At 39.9% G+C, this 26,526-nt stretch overlaps 1 protein-coding gene across 1 annotated transcript in view; it reads right to left on the bottom strand.

The window, feature by feature from the left end:
• The window catches only part of hydin (HYDIN axonemal central pair apparatus protein), an 81,783-nt gene that overhangs the window by 48,300 nt on the left and 6,957 nt on the right, over positions 1–26,526 (bottom strand). The window contains exons 8-25 of the mRNA XM_046038267.1: positions 16,988–17,189; positions 16,523–16,709; positions 15,937–15,987; positions 15,601–15,700; positions 13,438–13,559; positions 11,794–12,017; positions 11,507–11,574; positions 11,043–11,284; positions 10,266–10,366; positions 9,327–9,462; positions 8,148–8,312; positions 7,841–7,993; positions 3,020–3,258; positions 2,607–2,904; positions 2,335–2,481; positions 2,041–2,184; positions 750–842; positions 97–317 (exon numbers count right to left, since the gene is read on the bottom strand). Coding sequence (XP_045894223.1) covers positions 97–317; positions 750–842; positions 2,041–2,184; positions 2,335–2,481; positions 2,607–2,904; positions 3,020–3,258; positions 7,841–7,993; positions 8,148–8,312; positions 9,327–9,462; positions 10,266–10,366; positions 11,043–11,284; positions 11,507–11,574; positions 11,794–12,017; positions 13,438–13,559; positions 15,601–15,700; positions 15,937–15,987; positions 16,523–16,709; positions 16,988–17,189 — 2,893 coding nt within the window. The remainder of the gene's footprint in view (positions 1–96; positions 318–749; positions 843–2,040; positions 2,185–2,334; positions 2,482–2,606; positions 2,905–3,019; positions 3,259–7,840; positions 7,994–8,147; positions 8,313–9,326; positions 9,463–10,265; positions 10,367–11,042; positions 11,285–11,506; positions 11,575–11,793; positions 12,018–13,437; positions 13,560–15,600; positions 15,701–15,936; positions 15,988–16,522; positions 16,710–16,987; positions 17,190–26,526) is intronic.

Here is a 26,526-nt window from a genome sequence, read left to right as displayed (position 1 = left end):
TACTAATATTGTATGTAATTTTACAGTACATAATTTACTGTCCTTTACAGTGTGTCAAGTAGGTAGAAGTGTGGACACTTTTCATTGTTAATATACCTGATGGTACAGTGTTTCTGGTCATCCAAAAAAGCCCAGTGGTAGGACACAGGCAGCGGAGAGCAGTTGGTGATCGAGATTTCTCTATGAGTCTCTGTGCAGTTGAGCACACAGCCAAAATCCACTGTGTTGGAGGAGAAGTGGAGGTTGGGGAAGTGGACCTCAGCGTGCAGCTTCACCATGTCTTGCTGTGGGTGTCCCTGGAAGTGTACTTCAAGGAACTGGGGGGAAAAAGTCAAGGGAGGAAATGTATTTGTCCAAAATAGTTGATCTTAAGGGGAAAATTAATTAGGTGCAGGTAAGTAAATAGAGATTGTTTTCACTTAATGCCAGTGGTTCCCAATCTTTTTTGACGTGTGACACCTTTAATGAAGCAACTCATGACCCCTAATCAGTTTATGACCTAAAGAGTGATTTTTCCTACTCAGATTGTTTAATTTTGAGGATTCTTAGCAACCTGCAGAGGTGAAAAAATCCAGATTTTGAAAGATAAAAGCTAAAGAGAAAAGAACCCAATCCTAAAACCCAATGTATTGGAAACCACTGCCATATGTGTTAAGCTATAGTGTGCTCAGAAGGACACAATGTTACACCAGATGAAAAAGAAAAGTATTACGTAAGAAATTTTACAAAAAATAAAGCATCAATGTTACCTCATCCACGACTTGTGACACCCGATCTCGACAGTAAGATGGATTAAAGCATACCCACAACTTAACCTGCCTCCCGTCACCTAAAACCATGGACTGCAAGAAGACACACAGTAGTGAAAACGTGTAACATAGGGTAACAGGTATTAAAGGAATCAAGCTGACCCTGTAATATTTGGGACCACAGACCTGGTATGTAAACTAATCAACAGAATGTAAGAATCGCTCTTCAACTTCTTTCATTTTTTTGAGAATCTAGTTTTGCACGCTTAATGGAAAATCATTACATCATGATAATTACTCCCAAAGCACAAGTTCACAACTCTTTCAAAATCCTTCTCACAGTTAATGAAACATTTATCGTAATCCTGCCATGGAAACTAGGCTCATCAAAATACTACTCTTTAGCTTCATTTAGAGACCTGCAAGGGCTTTGGAAAAACATTTCAATTTGGATTGCAATCCTGCGTTTTAATCAACTATTAGAATGGAAGTCAAAGCCATGATGATAAAATGAAAACATGGACATTATGGGAATACATAAACTGAATTTTATCACGGTGAAAAGATGGGGTTTATAATGAGTAATGCCACTGAGTGCATGTCATCAAAAGTTCAAAAACAAGCAAATCACAGCCGTGAGTCTCATTTGGAAGATCAGGAACATCTGAGAGAGAGAGAGTGTCTGACTCTAATGTGCACATGCACGCCCACTACAGACAAAATGGACGACTACAACAGAATGACTGTAATATTAGTGTTTGACTATTTACAAGAGAACAGAAACGCACAAAACAGATCGATGAGTCATCAGCATTGACTGTTGACTGTTCACGCTCTACATGACCTAACACACTTGGTAGCACTTACCATACTGCACTCAACACAGGACTATGGTTAATCCTGGATTGCAGTGACAGTTACTCAGTGCAAATGCAATAAACAACATTCATGTCACAATCTGTCCAAATATTTGTGGCCCCACTACCACAGATCAAACCGATATCCCTCACAAATTGATTGACGGTTATATATAATACTATTTTAACTATTATAATACTCTTTAACCTAAGGTAAAGTTAATCTCAGTACAAAAACAGGTTTCCAAATAATAACTGCAGTTAGTGGCTACTTCTGCAAACACTGTTTTGGTAGATGACAGAAGTTTCAACTCATGGTGGTGGTAGTGCTAAAGTCTGTGTGCCACCAAAATCAGTAGGTTTCATCTCCTTGAAATTAAAAAACAAATAGACAAATAAAAATGAAGAGTTAACTAAAAGGGAGAGATATGTACCTTAGTGGTAGCAGAGCTGAGGGCTCCCGGGGCGTCACACAGAGAGAACGGCTCGATCAGAGAGAGCTCCAGGGATAGAGGCAAAGATGACACATTCTCCAAGATCAGCTTCTCATACAGGGGCACTAGACTTTTTCCTGGGACCTGTAAGATGTAATTAATTCAAGCAATATAAAGCTCCCCTTTTTTACATGGACAAGATATGCCAGATACAGTACAGAACTAAATACTAAAAATATATAGTTTTAAATGAAAATATCCTGGAGACAGAACTGCTCATATGTTTTGACCAACCTTCTCTATGTAGAAGTTCAGTTGCTTGGAAGAAATGGTGAGAACAGGAGCCACAAATCGGCAGGTTATATGTACAGACATGATGTGCTTATTACCGCCGTCATTGCGACCCACAATGCCATGGCACACCAGATGCTCCTGTACAACCTGGGAAGACGAGAACATTTGTACTGCACATGTTCTACAAAAATGCATTTCATCTAATGAACACACATTGGCCGTGGTTATAAAATTTAGAGCTTATTCACTTTTGGGCAAGCAAATTGTCTCACCTTGGGAAAGTCAGAAGATCCCGTCAGCACCATGTCAACGGAGCAGCCTGGGAAAAGCTCCACATGAGAGGGGCTAAGGCTGAACACTGGCTTCTCTCTGCTAGAGGAGAGCATAGATCCGCGGCCCACGAGATCCGTCTTCCCGGGAGCAGAGATGGGGGGCAGGAAGGTTCGGCCAGATGGGTTTTCGCCCTTGCGGGTTTTTGTGAAGGGCAGGAAGCCCTCAGTTCGCCAGTGCATCCGGTGAATTCGCTGCCCATGGTTGGTCAGCTTAAAGTGGTACTGGCATGACCCAGGGCTTATAGGACATACCGAGGACATAAAGGAGATGAGGCATACTTCATTTCTAAATCCCTACATCATTATTATTTAAACCAAAATCTGACTCATGGGTGTGATATTATCCATTCTACCTGAAGTATGTGCCTAGGTCAAGGCTGGGAGCAAAAGGTCGGTCACTGACAATTGTGGTACCAGTGCCTGTGGCAGACAGAGCGACGGTGTGTGTTTGACTGTCTTGGATGGATACTTCCAGCCGTTCCTGGAAGTGAAGCGTGTCCTTCAGGTGTGCCACTACCCTTAGCTCCAGCTGGCTCTCTGGTGGCACTTCCCCCTCACTGGGCTCAACACGCCAAAATGACCTTCCGTGGCTCTGAAGAAACAGAAAAGAAATCGGTGTCCATTTATGGTCTGAATCCGAACAGCTCAAGTGTTTGCTACTACAGGATGACTGTAGAGCTGCAATGATAAGCGATAAATCGGTTACAGAATTTTTTTTAAGAAAAGAAAGTGATGTGTGAATTACTTATATGTGATTATTTCTTTGGTTTCTTTAATCCTCATTGAGAGTAAACTGAAAATATTTGGGTTGTGAAAAAAACAAGAGATTTGAGGACATCATCTTGGGCTTTGGGAGACACTTATGGACATTTTTCACCAAACAACTAATCAATTAATCGAGAAAAGAATCGACAGATTAATCGACAATGAAAATATTTGTTAATTGCAGCCATAGATGCCTGCCTTTGCATGAGATCCTAGAGGTATATAAGCAGAGCGGTGGCTCCCTACCTGACATAAGTAAGACAAAATATCTTCCTACTGTGATTACATTAATAGAGAATATAATATGCAGATGTGCAGTAAAGATGGAGTTAAGATGAGAAAATATGTTTTAAAATACACAAAAGCTTTAACACTTGCAAAGTTGAAAAATGACGTGAGCATAAAAAGGGACTGCTGCAAGACAAACTCATTCAATTTCCCATCTATGTGGATTGTTTGATTGCATTTATATGAATAAAGTCCTATGTAATGAGAAAACAGATGTAAATCGAGTGTTCATCACCAGTCCTTCAACAAAACCCTTCACTGAGCTCACTGTACTGTATATCTGACCAAGCAGTGGTCAGGATCACAATCAATGTTCTATACAGCATCTCTTTTGATGAATGGCTGGAACATAAACATTTAATTGGGGTTTTGAAAATGAGCTTCATACAGTTCAGTGAAGCTTGGGCACTTTCAATACCTACAGGACAACACAGTTGTTTTTGATCAATAGAGAAGAATGTCTTTACTGAAATACTGCATTTGACATTTGTCTTGCCTTTCCGAGACTGCACTAAAATAATACTGGACAAATCAAATATAAAGATTTTGTTTGATGTCTCTGTTCAAAGTCCCTTTATGACTTTAGGAGTCATAGATCACTTTCTCAGCATCTGTATGATCGGGTGAAGGAGCCGGTGAAAGCGAACTTGGTGTGGGTCGATACTAGGGTGATCACAGTAAACGAGTAGGCGGAGTCAGAAGAGGCAAAAGAGCAAGGGGTTGACTCCCCTGACAGAGGAGCAAGACGACTGGAATCTCAATAATCACATCAAACCTGCTGCATTCCGCAGCTTGATAAGCATTGATTGCTTTTGAATGCAGCACAAGTCAGACGGGCTTAGAATCCAAATCTGTGCTGTGTTTTCAACCTACATAAATCCTGCATTGGTGTTGCAGTGACAACTGCAGCCAATTCTCCTGTTAAACAATATACAGCACAACAAAAATAAAGGTGAACCTTATGTGACTCATGTTTCTGGTTGCCAGCCAAAAAGAATTTTCCAACCAATCCCTTTTTTACAAGGACTGCAGAAAATGTATACACATCATATATATATGTACTGTTATGCAGTTTCAATTTATATCATTTAGAAAAGCCCAGGCTGGATAAAGGATGCAGTTATTTCACACAAATGGTCACTTAGATTACAAGCAAGTGTGGATACGTTCCACAATCCCCCACAATCTTCAGGCATCAGGTCTATTTGTGTGGCTCTCTGCCAGCCTATTGAGCGGGATGTAATGTAATTCCAGGCGAATCTGCATTGATTGATGCTTGAGAGTGCAGGGGGAAACTCCTTCCCTCAACACTGCCTCAGAGGAGAGGACAGGGTCACTCAACTGCAGTTACACAGGGGTTGCCTATGTGTGTGTGCACAGTTGTGTCTATGTCAGCTCAGGTAAGTATTGAGGCACAGTTACAGTCACAGGTTTTTTCACAGTGGATATCAGGCAACACTGATAAGGTGATATACTTGCGAGACAGGGTTTCATTTACACAGTGTAAGCACAGTAAATAAAAATAAATGGAACACAACTATTCAATCTTATGTTAGTATATTAGTGTTTATAACTAAAAAGGCAACACTTTCCAAATAATATGCAACTGCTAGTGCTGACAACTGTAGGTGTAAACACCGCAAACAAGTTCGAATGTCTCAAATGGAAAACTGAAAAAGCAGATGAAATGTCAGTTGAAAATTAATGACAGTCAGTGGTGTCATTTGAACAGTAAGAGATGAAAGCGGTTGCAACAGAAAGAGACATACCAGTCCTTAAGTACATTGTCTGTGGTTAAACATTAACAACAAGTATGTACATAAGTTAGTGTTGTAGTCAAGACCGCCCAAATCGAGACCAAGTCCAGACCAAGACCAGAGTTTATCAAGACTGAGACAAGACCAAGACTTTTAGGGGCTGAGACCAAGTCCAGACCAAGACCGAGGGAGGGCGAGACCAAGTCAAGACCAAGACCAGTTCCCCACATTACATGACACAAAATAAAATGCGGAACGAACATAAGCATCTTTATTCAACACTCCTTTTCCATGCTTACCATCGCATCAGGGGGGGCGGTCGTTAATGGTAACAACACATTTTTATTTAGTGTTATTGGTTGCATTTGAAGCAATACGTTTTACATCCAGTCAAAGTAAGGATGTTAACAAGACAATGCAAAAGCAATTTGTTGATGGTCTTGAAGTAAAATCCCAAGTCTTTAATGTCCGAGACAAGACCGAGTACAAATGCAGTCGAGTCCGAGACCATCAAAAAGTGGTCTTAAGACCGGTCTCGAGACCAAGACCAGTCTTGAGTACTATAACACTAACATAAGTAACATGATTATTTAACTTAGAACTTTAAATAAGTCACTGTTGACATGGTTTCACTTGGGAGACAAACCCTAGTGTTCTGGTTGAAAGTTCTGTGTTTGTTTGATCCATCCACTTCTAATGTGTGACTTCCTCATTTGCTCCCATCATACTTACTATGGCCACTAGAGACCTTGGCCTAACAAAAAAAGTAAATATGGTTTGTAATAAGCTGCTATCAACCTGTACGGCCATTTTTCTGGTGAGGAAGGTTCACATTGTATTTGACGTCAACCACTTATCCTGCGTACAGGGTCGCGGGGGGCTGGAGCCAATCCCAGCTGACATTGGGCGAAAGGCGGGGTACACCCTGGACAGGTCGCCAGTCAATTGCAGGGCTGTATTTGATTTTATGGTGTTAAATCATCTAAGGTGATGTCTGTATTTTATATCCTTTATTTGAAGAAGATTTTATGTGGTTCAAAAAAAAAAAAATGGTTTACAAGTGTGAATGGTTGGCCTGCTGTAGCAGCCTCCCGGCAGTAGGTGGTAGTGTGAGACTGTGGTTTACCCTCAGGGATCATGATCAAGAGGCATGCTGTGCTGTTTTCCCTCAATAACTGCGGAGATTTCAGCGAGGGAATACCACATCTCTCTGTCTCACCCCTTTTCCTGTATTTCAGGTTAGTAATGTGTTAAAACATCACATAAATTGCTGTAGTTTGTCAGTGAATGCTGATTGATAAGTTGAGTTAAAGTATAACAGTAAAATGAGCAGGTTTTGGAGATATAGTTTCACATGAGGCCCTCCGAGAGTAACGAAAGCGGCGCGGTTTACTCTGTTAATAGCATGTTAGCGTAAGATGCTAACATGTGGGCCGCTCGTCTCTACTATTTGGGGGTTAGAGTAATATACTGGCTGGCTCCATAAACGATGTGGCATGTTGTAATATTTTGGAATGGTGTTATGTTTAAAACTATTGAAAATGCTGTAATTATACACATTTTTATATGTTTTAGTGATGAATACTGTTATTTTTATTTTGTTATTAAGAATTCTCATAGCATGATGAGGTTAGTCTCGTAATATTGAAACTTTTTTCTCGACATGTCAGAGAAAACAGATATGTTGGAGAGATTCTGAATTTGCAGAAAGTTTTGAACATGAGCAGAAAACCTGATGAAACACAGGAGCTATTAAAGTCCAGGAGTTTATAACTAAATTAAAATGAATTAATTTATCATCGAGGGGAAGAGGGGCCACGTATTTAAAGTTACTTCCCCAAACAGAGAATCAAAAGAAGAGGGAAGGCTATGTGTACTGACTCATCAGTGATTCTATTAAATTAGAAAAGTTGATCAACAGGAAACATATTTAAAACCAATGGGGGGTTGTGCGCCTAGGGCTCCAACACTGTCAGGGCCAGCCCTGATCTGACTGGTTCATAAAACAAGTGCACTCACACAAAATCACTTATTGGCGCCGACTCAAATCGAACTATCAACTAATTATTCCAATAGCTAACAAGACATTGAAACTATTAACTTATTAATTATATATCAAATTAGACTGAAAATGAATTAGTCACAAGTTTTGCACAAGAAATCTAGTCACAAAATGGATAGATGGTTAGACACAGTTACTAAATCCATTAAATTCACTACTAAAAATATTTTACCTCTGTACGCTTATACCTATAGTGCTCGAGGCATGTAAAGTCACCTTGTTCATCTCAATTTGAATACATAAGTGTTTTATTTGTTTATTTATTTTCAGTATGTGCATGTCTGGTTGGTGTCTGTTTGTACCATGCGAGCAGTAAAGTGGGCTGGAATAGGTGATTGGTTTGACAGGTGCAGGGCTCTAGTAATGTCCGTCAGAACCGGGATTGTGCCAAAGTCCAGTTGTGGGCTCTGAACATGAACTACGGGTCCCTGCCCAATACATGACAAGACCACCTCCTGGAACCGAACAGAAAAGAGGCGGATTAGAGAACAGGATGTACTGACAAATTCAGAAAAACACAGTATGCCTGTATTCAAACATAAATCTCACAATTATGCTCACATGCACTCATTATTTGACCTGTAACAACATGCACAGACTTCCACTGACCAAGGGTGGCTTGGCACTGCCAAACACAGCAATGCGTAGAGTGTGATGCAGCCTTCCAACGGCCTTAGCCTGCAGAAACACGGGAAATGCTTCTGAACTGCGAGGAAGAATCACTCCTCTGGGTACAGAACTGCCAAAAATCAGTGACGGACTTTCCTCATATTCCTGGAAAAGGTCAAGGTCAAGGTCAGAGTTTATTTATATAGCACATTTACAAACAGTCACTACTGCCCCAAAGTGCTGTACAAATACAGAGAACAGCATAAGATAAAAAGCATAATAAATAGCCGAATACAACCCTTCTAAAACAGAACATGCCAAAAACAGTAAAAACAGACAACAGATAAAAAACTATACTTAAAGCAGTAACAACAATAAAATGTCACAGCTCAGCATGTCTTAAAAGCCAGTGCAAAAAGATGTGTTTTTAAAAGTGAGTTAAAGCTCTCAATACAGGTAGCTGCTCTAATGTTGAAAAGGTGACGCAGACAAAAATGAATGCAGGCATACAGACCCAGCATCTATTGCACATATAGATACACAACTAAAAGAAGAGATGGTCTTGGAATAAATTTTTCACTGTTGGAGTGGACATTGACAGTGATTTCTGTGGTGGCCACTTTCATGCAGCTATTAAGCCCTGACCTGATTATTTTGACCCTAAATATGTATCTTAATTGTACATTTAACTTAATTTTCTTGCTGTAATGATTCCTCCTGTTCATACTACCCATTTAAATACCCTATGTGCTTTCAATGATTGGGGTAAAAATCCACAGTCCTCGTTCCAAGCAAAAAAAAGCATTTTAAAGTTAAGCAAAAGCTAAAATAAGGCTTTAGAATTCTGACTTATTTAAATCAAGTGGATATCATTGAAGGTTACTGTGGCTTTAGTACAATAAATGAGATATAATGTGTTAATTAGCGATCTTTAGAGGTGGTGTTATGTAGACTTTTCCCAAAATGTTGGGCTACTACTTAAAGGTGTTATTTTTCAGTCATGTCGCTCACCTCTACCACATATTTTTTTGTTGTAATGGGCTGCAAATGAGCCATTGTCTTAAATATGCATGTGTCTGCAATGACAGGTTTTGTGCTTGTTTATGTCACTATTCTATGAGCCTACCATATACAGCACACACACAGAAATAAATAATTTACTGCAATGATCTAATTAACCTGGTCAAGCACGACGAAGCAGGCAGGCAGAGTGCTGGTGTTGATCAGCTGCACTTGCTGTTCATAGGAGTGATTGAGGAAACACCTTTGAAAGTCTAACACTGGAGTCTCCACCACAATATCAGGAACAACACACCTATTAGCAAAGAGAAATAGAGGGGAAGGCAGACAGACAGAGGAAAAGAGAAGAAAAGATCTGAGGCTTATTTATGAATCACAACAGTAATTGCATTGCGTCAAGCCAAAACTGGAGCCTATTAATTAGAACGGATTCATAAATTTACAATGACGGTGATTGCCGTGAGGAAATCAGATACCATTTCCCTATTCTGAGTGATGGCGCAGGTGACATTCAAATGTATTCTTATGCAAATTGGGCTCTGAATATTTAACACATACTCCACAGATTTGTCGACACCTGTATGGAAGTTCAATGGACCACATTTACAGCTTGTCAAAGCATCAGCGACAGCCAGAAGCACAGCAGAGGTTACTGCCAGAAAAAAGGCGCTTTACTTTAAGAGAAAGGGTGATGGGACAGTTTGTAAAAAGCAAGATGAACCTCTGCTGTTTTGCAGTGTCTTGTGACACAGTATTAACACATCTTATGTCAAAACTTATTTTCAAATTTAACAATAAGTTTAGAAGTAGTGATATCCCATCTTACTAGGACAGAGGGATGGTGGTTCAAGTTTATTCATTCATTCATTTTTCATGAAGCATCTTTTCCAAATAGAAACAGTATATGGCACAACAGAAAAATACAGGACAGCTGACCCAATAATCTGTTTATGGCTTTAATGGGGAAAGTCACACCTAACTCTAAAGTATTTTTGCAACAAAGCAAACTTCAACTTTCAACTGATGTTTGCATATTAAAGAGTGCGTATGTGTGTGTGTGTGTGTGTGTGTGTGTTCATATATGTAAATGTGTCCGACCTGGCAATGATTGGCAGAGTCGTGATCTCCTCCCCGACACCCTCAACATCCACCACCAGTGCCAGCCTGTATGTCCTGACTGTGTTGGAGCACAACGTCACCTGTACATATAATATACAGTTCAGGTTCAAAAGATACAGTGAGTATACTCACATTAAACCTTTGAACACAATTTCATTTGGTAGGTTTAAGTCTGTTGCCATAGAATTTCAGATTAACTTTAAAATTTTAGATTAGATGGCACATATTTGTTGTCAATTGTTAATTGTTGTTGTTCTATATTTTTATATTGTCAATTTATATATTTATGTACACAATATTCTCTTCCTTTGCAATACGTAATGCACATGTAAATATCTGCCACATTCTTCTTTCTCTGCAAATAGTTGTATTATTTTCTCTATTCTTTTATTATTCTTAGATAACTTGCATTTGTTTATTCCATATTTATATATTTCTACATGTATTTATGTCAACTTGTCTACATGTAGCACCTTATCTCCAAAGCAAATTCCTCATATGTGTAAAACACTACTTGGCAATGAAGCTCCTTCTGATTCTGATTCTGACTAATGCATTCCAGGACAACTTAATCTCAAGTCTTCTCAAGGAAAGAAGTTTAAGCAAGCAGAGCAGTGTTCAATGCTGAAAAAAGTAAGCAATCCAAATGTTACCTCTAAAACCTCACAGCTCTGGTATACCCATTTACAAAGACTTAATGTGCTGCTACGACAATTAATTTAAATGGGTCTCCCTTAATTTGTTAATTTACTGTACCTTAATGGTGACATCTGACATTTCAGCGACAGAGCCTGCAACAGGGCTGACAGTAAACTCCACAGGCCGCGCATGAAGGTCTCTAGCAGCACTGCCTTGCCAGTTGTTCATGGACACACTGGAAACCTGTTTAGCACATGTCACACTGGGAGACCCCAACCCGTCTCCTGGGACACGCAGGGCAAAGGTCATAGGCACCAGGGAGGTGTTGAAGAGGGTACAAATCAATGTTAGCGGGAAACCTGCACAGAGACAAAAGGAAAAATGGCCAAGATGAGAGAAAGAAAAACAATTAAGATGGAACAAATAGAACATAAGAACATAAAGAGGAGGCTAAAGTAGAAGACATTTTTCTCTGAATGTTGCGATTCTCTCGAGTACATGTTATATAGAAACTTAAAAACAAAAAAGCCAAAAAATTGTGGAAATAGGAAAAATAGCAACTAAGTAAATAAGTAACTCACCAAAGGCTACATCTCCAAAATCAAACTCTGAAACATTGAAGTGGAATGTGGGACCAATGACACAACCTCTGAAAGAGAAGACAAAAACATGAGCATTGAGAAACCCTGGAAATAACAACAGCAAGTGGAAAGATTCTAAAATAAGAACTGTAAGCGTAGTGTAAACTGATTCTTTATAACTTTAATAAGTAACCCTGTCACCACTTTAAAGGCTTTAAAGTTTTTATATTTACTGATAAATCTGAATGTTCCGTTACAATCTGAGTTACTACACTCGCTAACTTCACCTGAAGGTTAAGGTTAGTGGTTGAGGCTGTCCTGTGACAGTTAGCAGCAGGTCCTCAGAGAAAGTTCCCAAGATGCGACTGTGGAAGGTGACTCCCACAATCTGGCTGGCTCCAGAGGGAATAACACCTTCCTCAGGACTAAAGGAGAAACAGCGGCCAAAAGGGGTGTCAGGGCTTGACAGCCTGAAAGGGGCATCAATCAGTCCTCTGTTGGACCCCAGCACCTGGATAAAAAGAAGGACCCACTGATTCAACACTCAAGTCATATTTTGTTTGTATGAGCGAGCCCCACTGTCAATCATCTAGTAGTATGCATGTATTGCATTTATGTTTTATGACCTTATCCACTTGAATATTGCAAATAGTGCTCTGGGAGCACCAGTTTTATTTTGCAGAAAACATTTGATGAATTTATTACAAGCACTAAAAAGAGAGAAGTATATGATTTGTTTTTATGCTGGAAATTTTAACAGTTCACTTAGTTTAGACTTAAAGTTTAGTTTTATTTAAAGGTTCAGAGTGGAAAGGGTTGCGAATTGCAATCATAGGCTCACTGTGCATTCACATGCTCCTCGGATGGTCCAATTTCCCGAGTTGTGAAGTCATTCTTTCAACTTCAGTGCGTTCATGTGCTCTTAAGACGGAATGTGAAATGGATGCTACTACAAAGATGTGTTGGATTAGCATTATCAGAGCATATAAACAACATGCAGACATCTAGTTCACTCTACAATCACAGCAAACTAACCATCATAACTATATTACAAACTACATGTTTGCAAAATATGTATATGCAATACGCCATTTTGCACAAATCAAAGTTCTGTATACTGTAAAGTAAAATAAAATGTCCCATGTACACTTTATTTGTCTTTTTGCAAAAAAGATTTAAGGAGGAAAAAAAGATTCTGATTATTCCAACACAACATATACACCATCAGTCACCGCTCCCCCCCTCCTTTTCTGCACACGCAGGAGAAGCTACGGTGTTGGATCTTGTGCTAAATAATACTTGTGGGCCTCCATTTGTCCACTTTTCTTACTTCTAATAAACCAGATGACTACTACTACAACTACTACTTCTGTTACTAAGGTTACTTGTTGCTGTTGTTGTTCTTCTTTGTACGCATTCAACGTAGTGAATGAAACGCGCTATGTAGAGCCGTTTGCCCGTTTGGGCTACTGTAGAAACATGGCGGCGCAACATGGCGACTTCCATGTAAGGGGACCCGCGTGTATGTAGATAGAAATAGCTCATAGCTAAAGTAATAAAAACAACAGTTCAGTATGCAAGGTCTTTATACACCACTGAAAACATAGTTATGGATATATATATTGCATTTCTGTCAATAAATCCTCCAACATATTACACACTGAACCTTTAAAAGAGACAATACTTCAGTATTGTCAAATTGTAAATATGGTAATTCTTGTTGTTAAGGGTCTTGGCTGGGGCACAAGATATGGATATGATATAATGTTCACTAATGGACAGAATAACATGAATACCTTGCAATGTAATCTTACTATAAAAGGAAAGAAGATTATGCCACACACAAACTGTACACATCAAGCGCATATTTTGTCCTATGTCATAACAATTTAAAGGGACACAACTGTTCACTTCGACTTAACCTTTCTTACCTCGTAACAGCTTTTGGCACCAATGAATACTTTGTTTTTCATGTTCATCAGGTTATAGCTGAGCTGGAGTTCAGGTCCCATGCCCTCACCCTTTATTGTTAAAGGTAAACGAGATTCACGGCCTGTAGACACAGACAGAGAAACCAAAATGGAACACTGTAAACGAAACAAGAAGACACACTTCATATCTGGCAGTCTGATGGACAAATCTGGGTTTGGTGATAGTGCCTACTGTAAAGTTTGGTGGAGGAGGGATAATTGTCTGGGGCTGTTTTCAGGGTTTGAGCTATTCCCTTTAGACCCAGTGAAGGGCCTGCTTGATGCTACAGGAAACGAAGATATTTAATCCAATCAGACACTTCTAACATTGTGCAAGGTGACAGTTTGGGGAAAGCCATTTGCTGTTGCAGAATGACTATGCCCCTGTGCACAAAGTGAGGTCCATAAAGACATGGCTGACCAGTTTGGTGTGGAGGAACTCGATTGGCCTGCACAGAGTCCTGACCTCAACCCCACTGAACACCTTTGGGAGGAGTTAATGCCTGGCTTTCTTGTCCAATATCAGTGCCTGACCTCACAAATAGAATGCTTTTGGCTGAATGGGCACAAATTCACACACCAAAATCTTGTGGAAAACCTACCCAGATGTGCGGAGGCTATTATAGCCAGAAATATTGTTTGTAATTGTGCTGTAATTGACCCATGCTGGTCAGGTCATCACCTGCCTCAGAAAACATGGAAATCTATGTAAATCTGGCCTCCGGCTCAGAAGACACATGTGATGGCCACATGCAAATTTCCCAACAACCTTTTACTATCGCTGGGATGAATATACTGGGGCCTCATGACTGCATTGTCTAATATGAAAATGAGAGCAAGTAGCAATGATTCGGTCCAGTGACTAAGGCATTTAAGCAGATTTAGGGGTTCTTCAACTGGTGGTACTTCAACCAAGTTTGATTGTGGATATCATACTAAGGAGAAGCAAGACATACACTGTAATTGAGAAGAGCAGTTGTCCTCTGACAATTAACCAACAGACAGACACTGTTTGCTACCTGGTCTAACCTTTGTCTGTACCAGCCCACTGAGGGAAGGAGAATCTTTTATTAGGAAGCCAAGCTATTGATTTGCAGCAGGAGTGCACAGTCTGCTTGAAGTTGTTAAAACAATCCATTCCAAGGTGTTGAAGAACAAACAAAATGGTTATGCCCTCTGGTTCTAAGATGGTTTTGGTTCAAGAAACCTGCCTTTTGCCTTTTTCGCATGTTTCGCAGCCACCGTAATTTCTCCTACGTTTAGTAGGCAAGTAGTATTCAGTTGGCTGCAATCTGCAACTTCACTGCTAGATGCCACTAAACTCTACGCACTGATCATTAAAATCAATTGCTGTTGAGATGCAGTGTATTTCACATGTTGCATTAAAATGGATCTTAAATGACCAGTCGTGAGTATCACCTTGCTTCCCTACTCATATTTTATCATTTGTGCTATACATATTTGAGGAAGAATAGTGGAAGCAATCTAAGATTTCCAAACATGTGAAATGAGCCAGCATACTGTAGGCTACTGTAAAGAAAGGCTCTGTTCCAAGGCTGGATGTGTTGTTAGTGTAGTTACAAATGTCAGTTGGATTTTGAATGAGGTTTCCTTACTTCTTGAACAGAACCCGAAAGATCCGGTGTCACATTAGCTCTCTATAAAAAGTTGAGCCTATACAGCCATGCTAGCAGAGTGATGCTGAGTGGTGCTTTAAGCTAAATGCTAACTTTAGCATAATCACAATGCTAATATGCTGATGTTAAGCAAGAATATTTTTTTCTATATTCATATTCTAAGTTTAACATGTTAGCATGTTAACGGTGTTTACCACTTACCACAAAGTACAGCTGACGCTAAGTTGGCAAAGTCATTAGTCTTGCAAGTATTTGGCCATAAACCAAAATACTGGACTCATTACAGTTTGACCTGATGATGGCACTAGATGAGAAGTGATTATAGTTCATCCTGTCTGACAGTCCATCCAAACATTGTTGAGATAGACAATTTTGGTTAAAAACTATACATTGCTCTGTTGTTACTGGATTGTAAAGATACATGAAATAATGTGGGTTTGGATGTGAAAACTAAAGTTAGTGTTGTATTTTCTACATAGGCACTGACCTGTGACATCACAATATATGGTTTGTTGGTACAGTTTGGCCTCCTCTGGCTTGAAGACAACGATGAACCGTGCTGTCATTTTGGGCCATATTTCACCCTCCTGAACCATATAAAGATAAACAAAAACAATTGGTCATTTTACTTAAAGGATATAAAAGCGGACATGCATGTCCACTCTGTGAATGCATATTCCCTCATACAGAAAAAATACAACTACTACCTATGAAAACCTGTCTGTGGCTGTATAAGTATATGTGTGCATGGGTAGGTGGCTCTTCATATGTGACTGGCCTACAGACTGTATGCTCTCTCTCCTCTGCAATTTCTCTTTCTCACCCTCTCCTTCTGTTTTTCTGTCTCCTTTCTCCCTCTGGCAAGGGAACCTGGCTATGTTGAGTGGAGGAGACACAGGCAGAAATAAGCAAAGGCGGTGTCAGAACTGGTCAGGCTACCTGAAGGTCCCTGGGCAGAAAAGGCCCAATTTGTGACTCACCTGCCATTGAGGACATGAGGACTGGATTTACATGCGAACAAGAGATCTAATTACAGATCTAATCTTTTTGGGGGAATCCTCAACAGATTCTCATTTCTCTCCTTACAGCCACAATGCATCATAGGTGATATAGCATGTAATGAGAGTGTCCTTCAATCTAAGGATGTTTCAAACATCCAACCTGCTCAAGTGCCCTTGAACAAGCTACTGAATCCCTGCTAGCTCAGAGATATGTGTATATAGGTATGTTGTTCCCCATGGCATTTTAAAATATTAGATTATTCGGATACATCATGAAAAGTCATTATCTCTGCAGCACAGTCTTAATGAGGAGAGAAACCTTACTAAGCTGCAAATTCATGGGTCTGGTGGACCAACAAGTGAGACTGTGCAAGAGGGAGAGGATATTACACAGACACACAAACACACCGCTGGTTCCACAGTTATGCAGCTGTGTGGAAGCTCCAGGCGGTAGCCCTTCACAGCCTGGCTTCTGCGTTCCTGCAGGGCTTTGGACAGCAGCGGGAGGCGATGGATCGCTGTCGGGTCAGACTCACACTGAAAAAGCAACTGTTCCCTCTCATTTTCCTCCTTCTGCTGGAGCACTGAGCTTTCCCTAGAGAAAGGGAGGGAAGGTGAAAGGCAAAAAGAGCCAAACGAACAGTGTCAGAGACAAAGACAGGCAGAGAAAGACTTGTCAACAGAAATAAAGTGATGGACATTGAGCTATTTCTGGCAACACGTGATGTGGTAAAGAAAAAAAATCATCAGGCAATTTTACTTGCCACCTGGTACACAGTGAGAGGGAAAGGGGGAGCTTAAACAGCCCACACTTCTAAAAAACCACATTCCTTCATTGTCTGTGTTAAATCATTTGTGTGCATTCATACATACCTCAATAAGCTCAGGGCCTCCTCTTGCAGGCTGGGCCATGTCGTCCAATAGTACTGAAGCGGGATATCACCCCTGTTGGTGAGGCACACTGTGTTTACGTTGGCCAGGGAAATGTAGGTCTTCTTTAACAGGACAGAGTCTGGTTCAAGATGAATGTTCAGTTCCTCACAAGTCCCATAAAGTCTGATGTAGACATCTTCACCTGAGCAGAAGACACGCAAAACACTTTAACTTTAACAGATATTTGCACATACACTATGTCTTCATGTTTCACTTGGGACAAGGGGCACATATACCTTCCACTTTTGTGCTCTATGTGCATACCATTTATTGAAGTCTATATATTCAGACTGCAGCAGCACAGACAACAAGATCAAAGAATCTTGGTAATAATATAAAGCTGCAAATCAGTAGCCAATAAAAGCCTGCATTTATTTATTTCTAAATGTGTTTAAAGATTTATCTATAGAAATGAATCACACATAACATCTGAGATGTTAACAGCAATTCGGAAGTCTGGAATCAGGCTAGCAATACTGCAAACCTCATGTAAAATGGGGCCTCTGAAGCTGACTTGGTTTTGTGCTTTCTTGTTATGACATGCCCCGTTAATACAGCTTGAATATTAAAAGATGCATCTGAATGGATGATTTCAATAACTTCCATCTTATAGCTAACAGGTCTTCAGGACACACAGGAGTAAACTGATGCCACATACTGAATCTGCGAAAAACATTCAAATTTATCCCACAAAAAGCATGGCAAATGGTTATATAGTTCAAATCTGTGACATATTACAACAATAAACAATAGGCAATAAAAACCAGATCAGAACCAAATCAGCCTTACCCCTGATCCCTGTTGCTACCTACTGTATAGCAAAGTAGGGCTTTTTAACTAACATAAATATTAGCATTGAAAATAAAATTTGAAGTGAAGTAGGTAGAATACAGTAGCTATTATGAAGAGAAGCATTAAAAGAAGCATATTCTAAAGGAAACAAACTCCTGCTCCCACATCCTCTCTAGGCACATTCATCTCTTCATTGTCATAAGTAAGATGTGAGTAGAGGGGTTTGTTGTATGCTAAATGTGCATCTGTGGCGATTTAGTTGACACCTTACAAAGTGGAAGCCATTGACCCACACACTTAAACAGAGCAGTAGTGAGATTTTGTTAACAACTCGCCTACAAAAGTCTCAGTCTGATAAGTCTACCAGTCTTCTTGATAGATTTGTCCTTTCTCTTTGCAAAACTACACCAAAATGACTCAAAAAAATTTCTTATTATTGCTTATTTAACAAGCAAGCTAACTTGGAGCTAGTCCTTAATTAAATCATTGCCCTAAATTGCCCTAGTTGCATGGGGGGAGAGACACTTACACAATGATACGCTGTACATACAGTACTAAACTGGGAGCTACCCAGCGCAACAAAAATTCTATCCACTGAGCAGCCAGACTCCTCTGGGAGTCTGAGGCCTAATGTGGGCAATGGATAGAGGAGAAACGCACAGTGAAGCCAAAGACACGCTGCAAAGTCTAGCTTTGAAACACTGGATCTGGATCAAAAGGAGCCTTGCAGAGAGACTAAAATGGCTCCCAAAATATCCTGGAAAACTGGCATCCAAAACAACTTACTTTATTATGCTGCCAAAGCCTTTGAGTTGGAGTAATGTGAAATACATCAGGCTGAAATAAATATGAAACGTTTAAATTATAATGTAGTAGGCATAAGGAAAATATGATTTCCCAGCACAACACAATACAACTTCAAAGTATGTTTCTCTGGTGTCTCAAAACCACAAGCCACAAGAGACACAGACCTTAATGGTTAATAGGACATCTAATGAGTCTCTGTGGGTAACAAGGTGCCACCATCTCAACACATTTCACATAAGTGAGAGAAAGAGCAACAATAACCAGCAACAAAACAAGATGCAAAACAAGGTTTTGTATAAAGCCACCAAGTACAAGGGCTTATGTAAATGTAATGAGTCTTTATTTACATGGGACAGACTGGATCGTTAGCCTGTAGAAGCACCGTGCTCATCCTGAGATTACTGATATTTGTATACCTGCTGAGGTTAATTTTTTTTTAAATAAGGACAAATGCTCAGCTCCAACTCAACACACACAGGGACTTTTTTTGGATAAAACACAAGGGGATATCTGAATTCTGCTTACTGAGTTGTCTGGGATCCGAACTCTACAGGGATCTCCTATCCATGTTACTGTGGTTCATAATTTCTTTGATATAACATCTCCCTAGCGCAAATGAAAACACAGATACCTTGGTGAATGAAATTACCAGAAATAAAAACTCAGATCAAAGTGACATGGAGGATTTTCTCATTTACAAGCTGTGCAACTCATAGAGTCCAAATGGGTATCATTTTATTGTGATTGTTGTGCTTTTCAAAGCTTGTCTCTAGCCAAAACAACCATGGACACTTTCCATTAATTACTTTTTATTCATGTATAACTGAATAGAGAGAACGGAACATGATTAAACCTAAACGATAGGTCAGATTAATGGTTGCTCTACAGGAAGGTGAGTTAGCTTTTGGCCAAAGATATACAACTTGACTCTGGTTTGACAGTGCAAGAAATGTCCAACAATGTTTAAATAAACAAGGGCACAGTGTCATTGACGCAAGGCACCTAAACCAATGCCCAGCACATATCATCCAGCTGCAATGCTGCAGTGTCAGCAAGTTCAGGGCTGCAGTTCCACTCCAACCTGTGGCAAGGAAACAGCAGTTTATTTTTCAAAGGTAGAAATGTCCATGTGTGTCATGTACAGACAAAATGAGTACAGGCCTCTCAAATTGTGCATGCAACATTTTTATAACTGCTGTTAACATTATTTATAGCTACTCTAATAAATTACAAATATACTTCTCACAAGCGAACACTAATTTGTATTTTATTTATTTATATTTTCTTTTTCCCATCATTGGTTTGCCTGAAGAAAATAAAGACTCGATTACAAAAAGTGTAAAAACCTGTGACATAACACTTATTTCCTGCCTGCAAGATGAGCAACAATCAAAATGCAGAGGCTAATACTCTGTTTGCCTGCAGGACGCAACATCAGCATTTCCCAGGTCCAAACTGCTGCAGCAATTAGGCTACTTTTCTTTCCTATTGGTGGATCATGTGTACAAATAGTCTGACAATAGGTGCGTTTGACTTCATGCAGCGCTGTGCAGCGCTGACGTAACGTGATGCATGCTGGACTTAAAATAAGGCATGCTGGTGTGTCCGACTTTCGCTGGCGCTGCAAAACGTCACCATGTCACATGACATTAAAACCTCGCGGGAGCAAGGCGGTGGCAGGCGCCGAGTCCGGCGGCCGCAGTTGCTTTTCCCTGGCTACACCAAGTTGACACCACACTATTGCCTGATTTGAAGAAAAATGCCGCGAGATCAGTCATTGATCGCAGCTCACAGTAAGCTCACGCAGGTAGAATGTGTCCGACTTGACAGCGCCGTTTTTATTCCCCGCCCCTGCAGTCACCTGAAGCTCATGTTAGACTATCAAGTCGGCAAAAGTCAGCCGCCGTCATCTCGAATGCACCTACTGACTGCCCTCTGCAGCTACTAATTGTGAATGTGTCAGTCTGTGAGTGACTTACATCTCAGGTATGTGTTTTCTGAAATGACAATAGCCCAACAATGTTTTAATGCTGTTTGATTGGTGCCACAAACATAAATCTTCCCCTGTGCACTCAACAAGCCCAAGATTTCCCTTCTCACTGACTGGTTCTCATGGTGACAACAAATGGCATTTGCATCTTACTCAGCACAGGAATAATCCACACAAGAGAAATCCCACCAGTCTAGGTCCCTCTAGATGAGGAAAAGTCCCTATCTATATAAAAGTTCTGTTCAATTGAAATGTACGTCTACTGTTTTATCAAAAGCCTCAGTAATAGTAAAAACTGTAGTGTGACTTATTGAGCTTTTATATGCATCTACAACAAACTGACCCTAGTTCTGGTTGAGAGAAAAAATAAACCAGACTGAGAATAATGAGAGCTGGTTGAATGACCATGTGCGTCCTCCAGTGAAAACACACATTAGAATTCAAGGAGTGTTTGAGTTTGCTTCCAAAGGGCCAATTATCAGTAAGTTTTCCATCTGCTAGAAAGAGGGAATACAAAAAAGCCTGGCACAGTTACACAGGAAAGCCAGGTCTTTCACTCTGCTGGGAAGACTACGAAGCTGTGAGATATCATCAGATGAAGAAGAAGAGAGAACAGAGGATGAGTGATAGAAGGAAATGAAGGAGAGAAAACTGAGAACAGGGGAATGCAGAGAGAAAAGCAATTATCTCCCAGCATCCGGATGCTATGACAGCAGTTGACAGGCAGGGAGAAATGCTGCTTATTGCTAAGCTTTCATCATCACTAGCCACCAACCCATCTTCCCCCCACTCGCTTTCTCTTCCTGTAATTTCTCTTCTGTACACAGTGAGAAAACTTCTCAACCCCCTCGGCTACCTTTGATTATAGCACAAACAGCAGCTCTGTAGTGTGTGAGGACGCACATGAGTGTACTTACATTTTGGGTGACTGTGTGTGTTTATCTGCGGCTGCTTGCCATTTGTGTGTGTGTGCTGCTTTTGTAAAATGGTGCTGTGCTGAAGTCCCCTCGGCACTATCGCCCTGTCAAAGCAGATGCCTCAGCGCTCCCTAAGAGCTGTCCGTCTTTTCATTTAAATCAGCAGCAGTGACAGAGGAGAGGGAGGTGTGTGATGGGGGTGGGGTTGTGGGGGGGGGGCTTACTGGAGCAGCACAGAGTCTCTATTCACTTTTAAGACAGAACAAGGATTGTCTAACACACCATGAGGGTGAACAAGTGAGCTAAGCACACTGTTATTTTTCAAAGCTACACTGCCTTTTAACTGACAATGTGGTAAAGATGCAGTGTGTACCTGCCTAAAGCACAGTGTTGTACATGCAAATTGACACACAACACACATGCATACACTGGCTAGAGCCAGTGTATGCTAAAGTCTCCAATTGCCGCTCAGCAGAGTAAAGCCTTTTGCAGGATGCTGACCTGAAACATACATGAGCGTGAGGTAGACAGGGCAAGGTGCTAAATTAAAAATGACAGTCTCTTGATGGGCTGTAAGTGGTGTTCTGGACCTGGGCTGGTCCTCTCATTATAAAAGCTTAATGCTGCTGAGCGCCGCTACTGTTCCCACTCCTTCAGCAGACCTGCTTGTTTACATAGCCACACAGCACCCCATGCTCCTTTAAGGTCACGCACACAGGTAAAACATAATGAAAAGTTTTATAGTACACAAAAAAAACTCTAATCCACAGATTTTTTCTATAGATTCTAAAGTTTTTGATTTTAAAACAATCGTCATTAAAGAGCTGTACATAAATATTCTGTCGGGTCTCCCTGCTCTGTGAATGGTATCGCAATAAATTCAATGAAAAGCTCAAAATGAATCAATATAAATCTAAAGTCAGAACAGTTTAGCTCTTATCCACCATTATCCAATCATAAACAGGTAGTTTTCTCACAAGGTGACTTTGCCGCGGTAGAGTTTCAGGACTACTACTGATAACCAAACGACTGTCGTGTCGGCATGCTACTGAATTTTCCCTCACGTACACACACACTCACACACACACACACACACAATCTTTCACAGTAAAAATGGGGGTAGTGCACCCAGACAATGCATAACTAACAAAAGTGAACTCAAGTCCTCTTTTCCACATGGTACACAGAATAACACAGTTTTTTCTACTGTTTGTTTTACACAATGGGATTTTTTTTAGGTTTTTGGAAGCCTTGTAGCTCAAATTAGCTTTAGAGGAGACTTTGATGGTTCTGATTTAAGCATCCTCTTGGACCTGGCAAGTCATGTTTGCTGTTACTATTGTCAGCTTCCAGTGTTTAGCTGGGAATACATATGAAATGTGAGACTTATTGCTCTTTTCCTATCATAACAAACTACAGTGTAAAAGATGGTCTATTTTGCCAAGTTACCATAAGCTGAGGTTCTGCAATGAAACGAATAACTATTTGCATCGACGTAGTTTTACTATACCATTTGCTAAATCCATGTAGGGTGTTCAAAACAGAGTGAGTTAAAGCAAAACAAGAGAAAAAAATCAACTGAACACACGAGCCCCAATAAAATCATCTATTCCAATGCACTGATGTTTTCCAGCAACTTTATCCTTTTACCTCTAATTGATCCCCTCGTGTGTCGACACGTCTTTCTGCCTTTGATGTTAAGGAGTCTAGCTAATTGTGCTGGGAACTGAGGCTACCCTTAAAGATCGTGTGACCACTGAATGTAAAACTACAGGATAGTATAAATGGGGACACAGCCCAAAAACCACTATCAAAAGTGAGCAGATTGATACGGTGGCCCAGAGGTGCCAAATACAATACAAAAGCCACAACAGAAATACAAAAACCACAACACAAATACAAAAGTCACAACGGAAATACAAAAACCACAACACAAATACAACACAAATACAACACAAATACAACACAAATACAAAAACCACAACACAAATACAAAAAGCCACAACACAAATACAAAAAGCCATAACACAAATACAAAAAGCCACAACACAAATACAAAAAGCCACAACAAAAATAAAAAAAGCCACAACACAAATACAAAAGTCACAACGGAAATACAAAAAGCCACAACACAAATACAAAAAGCCACAACACAAATACAAAAAGCCACAACACAAATACAAAAGTCACAACGGAAATACAAAAAGCCACAACACAAATACAAAAGTCACAACGGAAATACAAAAACCACAACACAAATACAAAAACCACAACACAAATACAAAAGTCACAACAGAAATACAAAAAGCCACAACACAAATACAAAAAGCCACAACACAAATACAAAAGTCACAACGGAAATACAAAAACCACAACACAAATACAAAAACCACAACACAAATACAAAAGTCACAACAGAAATACAAAAAGCCACAACACAAATACAAAAAGCCACAACACAAATACAAAAGTCACAACGGAAATACAAAAACCACAACACAAATACAAAAACCACAACACAAATACAAAAGTCACAACAGAAATACAAAAAGCCACAACACAAATACAAAAAGCCACAACACAAATACAAAAGTCACAACGGAAATACAAAAACCACAACACAAATACAAAAACCACAACACAAATACAAAAGTCACAACAGAAATACAAAAAGCCACAACACAAATACAAAAAGCCACAACACAAATACAAAAGTCACAACGGAAATACAAAAACCACAACACAAATACAAAAACCACAACACAAATACAAAAGTCACAACAGAAATACAAAAAGCCACAACACAAATACAAAAAGCCACAACACAAATACAAAAGTCACAACGGAAATACAAAAACCACAACACAAATACAAAAACCACAACACAAATACAAAAGTCACAACAGAAATACAAAAAGCCACAACACAAATACAAAAAGCCACAACACAAATACAAAAGTCACAACGGAAATACAAAAACCACAACACAAATACAAAAACCACAACACAAATACAAAAGTCACAACAGAAATACAAAAAGCCACAACACAAATACAAAAAGCCACAACACAAATACAAAAGTCACAACGGAAATACAAAAACCACAACACAAATACAAAAACCACAACACAAATACAAAAGTCACAACAGAAATACAAAAACTCAGCCAATTAAGAGGTAATTTGAGAATAAATCATAGCTGCAGAGACAGAGGAGTGGAGAGGAAACAAGGACCCTCAGGCTCCATCCACACTACTCTGTTTTAGTTTACAAACGCAGAATTAAACGAATACGATCTCCGTCCACACCAGCATTTTAGCTGCGTATCAGACTTTACATTAAAACGACTAAAAACGCACATCTAGTGGCCGTTCATGTATACTAGGCATGCGCATGCCGGTGTAAACATGAAGCAGATGGTCTCTTCCGTAGTTACAGAAGATTTGGCAAAATAATAAAGTAATGCAGACAAAGAATCAGACCAGATTTTATTATTTTTTTTGCATGGACCAGTAACGAGCTGGGACTGTTAGTGAATATAACACGGGAGTTTGGTGGCGGAAAACAGACTGGGAGTCGTCGCAAAGTAAACGACGACATGCACTGTACAAGCGTAGGCAGATAAGTGTTATTTGCTCGGTACAGAATATTTTAATAAGAATACCGAGTCAAAAACTCTGTCAGTAGCACAGTGTGTCTGCTTTGCATGACATAAGACCCAATCAGAGAGCCACGCGTGAGCATCCGCGTCATCGTTTCTAAAGTCCTCCATTTTTGCCCGTCTTCACTAAAACGCCCCCTGGAGTTTCAAAAGGAAAAACGCGGTCGGCAGCGTTTCCAAACTTTTACGCTTTAGGTCTTCGTTTTTGTCATTTTAGTTTGGACGGGAGGTGCAAACGTAGCAAAAGGTCTCCGTTTTAAAACGAAAACACAGTAGTGTGGACGGGGCCTCAGAAAATTGCGTTGAGCAGGAAATATAATACACCACAGCGATCATGGGCTAAATACCCACTCTGTTCACAGCCCAGTTCCCTAAGGATGTTGTAAATTGTCCTCTCATTACCATTACTTATGTCACCTTTGACTTCATGACCCTAATTACACACAAACACTCACACACACACACACATAGGCTCCAAAGTAACTCGTTAGTATCTACTCATCTGCTACATCCAAGGTTAAAGGATAATTTTGAATCCACAACCAGCTATATTCATAAGAGCAAATAGTCGTACCCACAATGTTTTAGGTTTAAATCAAGCAGCAAAAAGAAGATTAGAAAGGAGACAATGCACAGTTAGTTGGATCATCTTGAGGAATCTATTTGTGCTGGGGTGCTACAGATAGGTCTGAGGATGGAAAACACTGATAAGGGCTGCATACATGACAGAGACAGGGACACACACGCATGCAATAATGTTAAAAGTACAGAATGAAACAAGCTGGCATATCATCTGCCTAAAGTGAATGCCTGTCTACCAGCCATTGTAGGAAATTACAGTAACCATTGTTTTGTGCATGTGTGTGTGTGTGACGATAGTGGGCCATGTTCAGCAGTCTTGTTCTGCTTCAGGGTGACCATTGCTGCAGAAAGAGAATCTCATTACAGTGTTTACCTCATAATAGTAAACACATTCATCCTTTTAGTTCCATTCCATTTGACATTGCTGCTTACGCAAACTCCGTTTTTTGTAGATTTTTGTAGAAAATATCTGCTTCCATCTGTGTGCGTTTACATGTGTGTGCGTGTGCACGTGTGTGCCAAGCCATAACAGATCTAATGAGAGAAAGTACTTTGAGGCAACACTTTTATAAAAGATACTGTACTGTATCAAATCTCACTATATACGGGTTCATGTTTGTGAATTACCAAAGAAAAAAGTTGTATTGATACAGTTGTCAGATTTTGATGAAGCCAAATGAAATTTGTTTGTGCGACACAGGAGAGACGGACAGATTGAGAAACACATATG

This window comes from Micropterus dolomieu, linkage group LG22 (genome assembly GCF_021292245.1).
Source record: "Micropterus dolomieu isolate WLL.071019.BEF.003 ecotype Adirondacks linkage group LG22, ASM2129224v1, whole genome shotgun sequence".
In the NCBI taxonomy this organism is placed as follows: domain Eukaryota; kingdom Metazoa; phylum Chordata; class Actinopteri; order Centrarchiformes; family Centrarchidae; genus Micropterus; species Micropterus dolomieu.
Note: the sequence above shows the minus strand (reverse complement) of the source record. Positions and strands in the feature narration are given on the sequence as shown.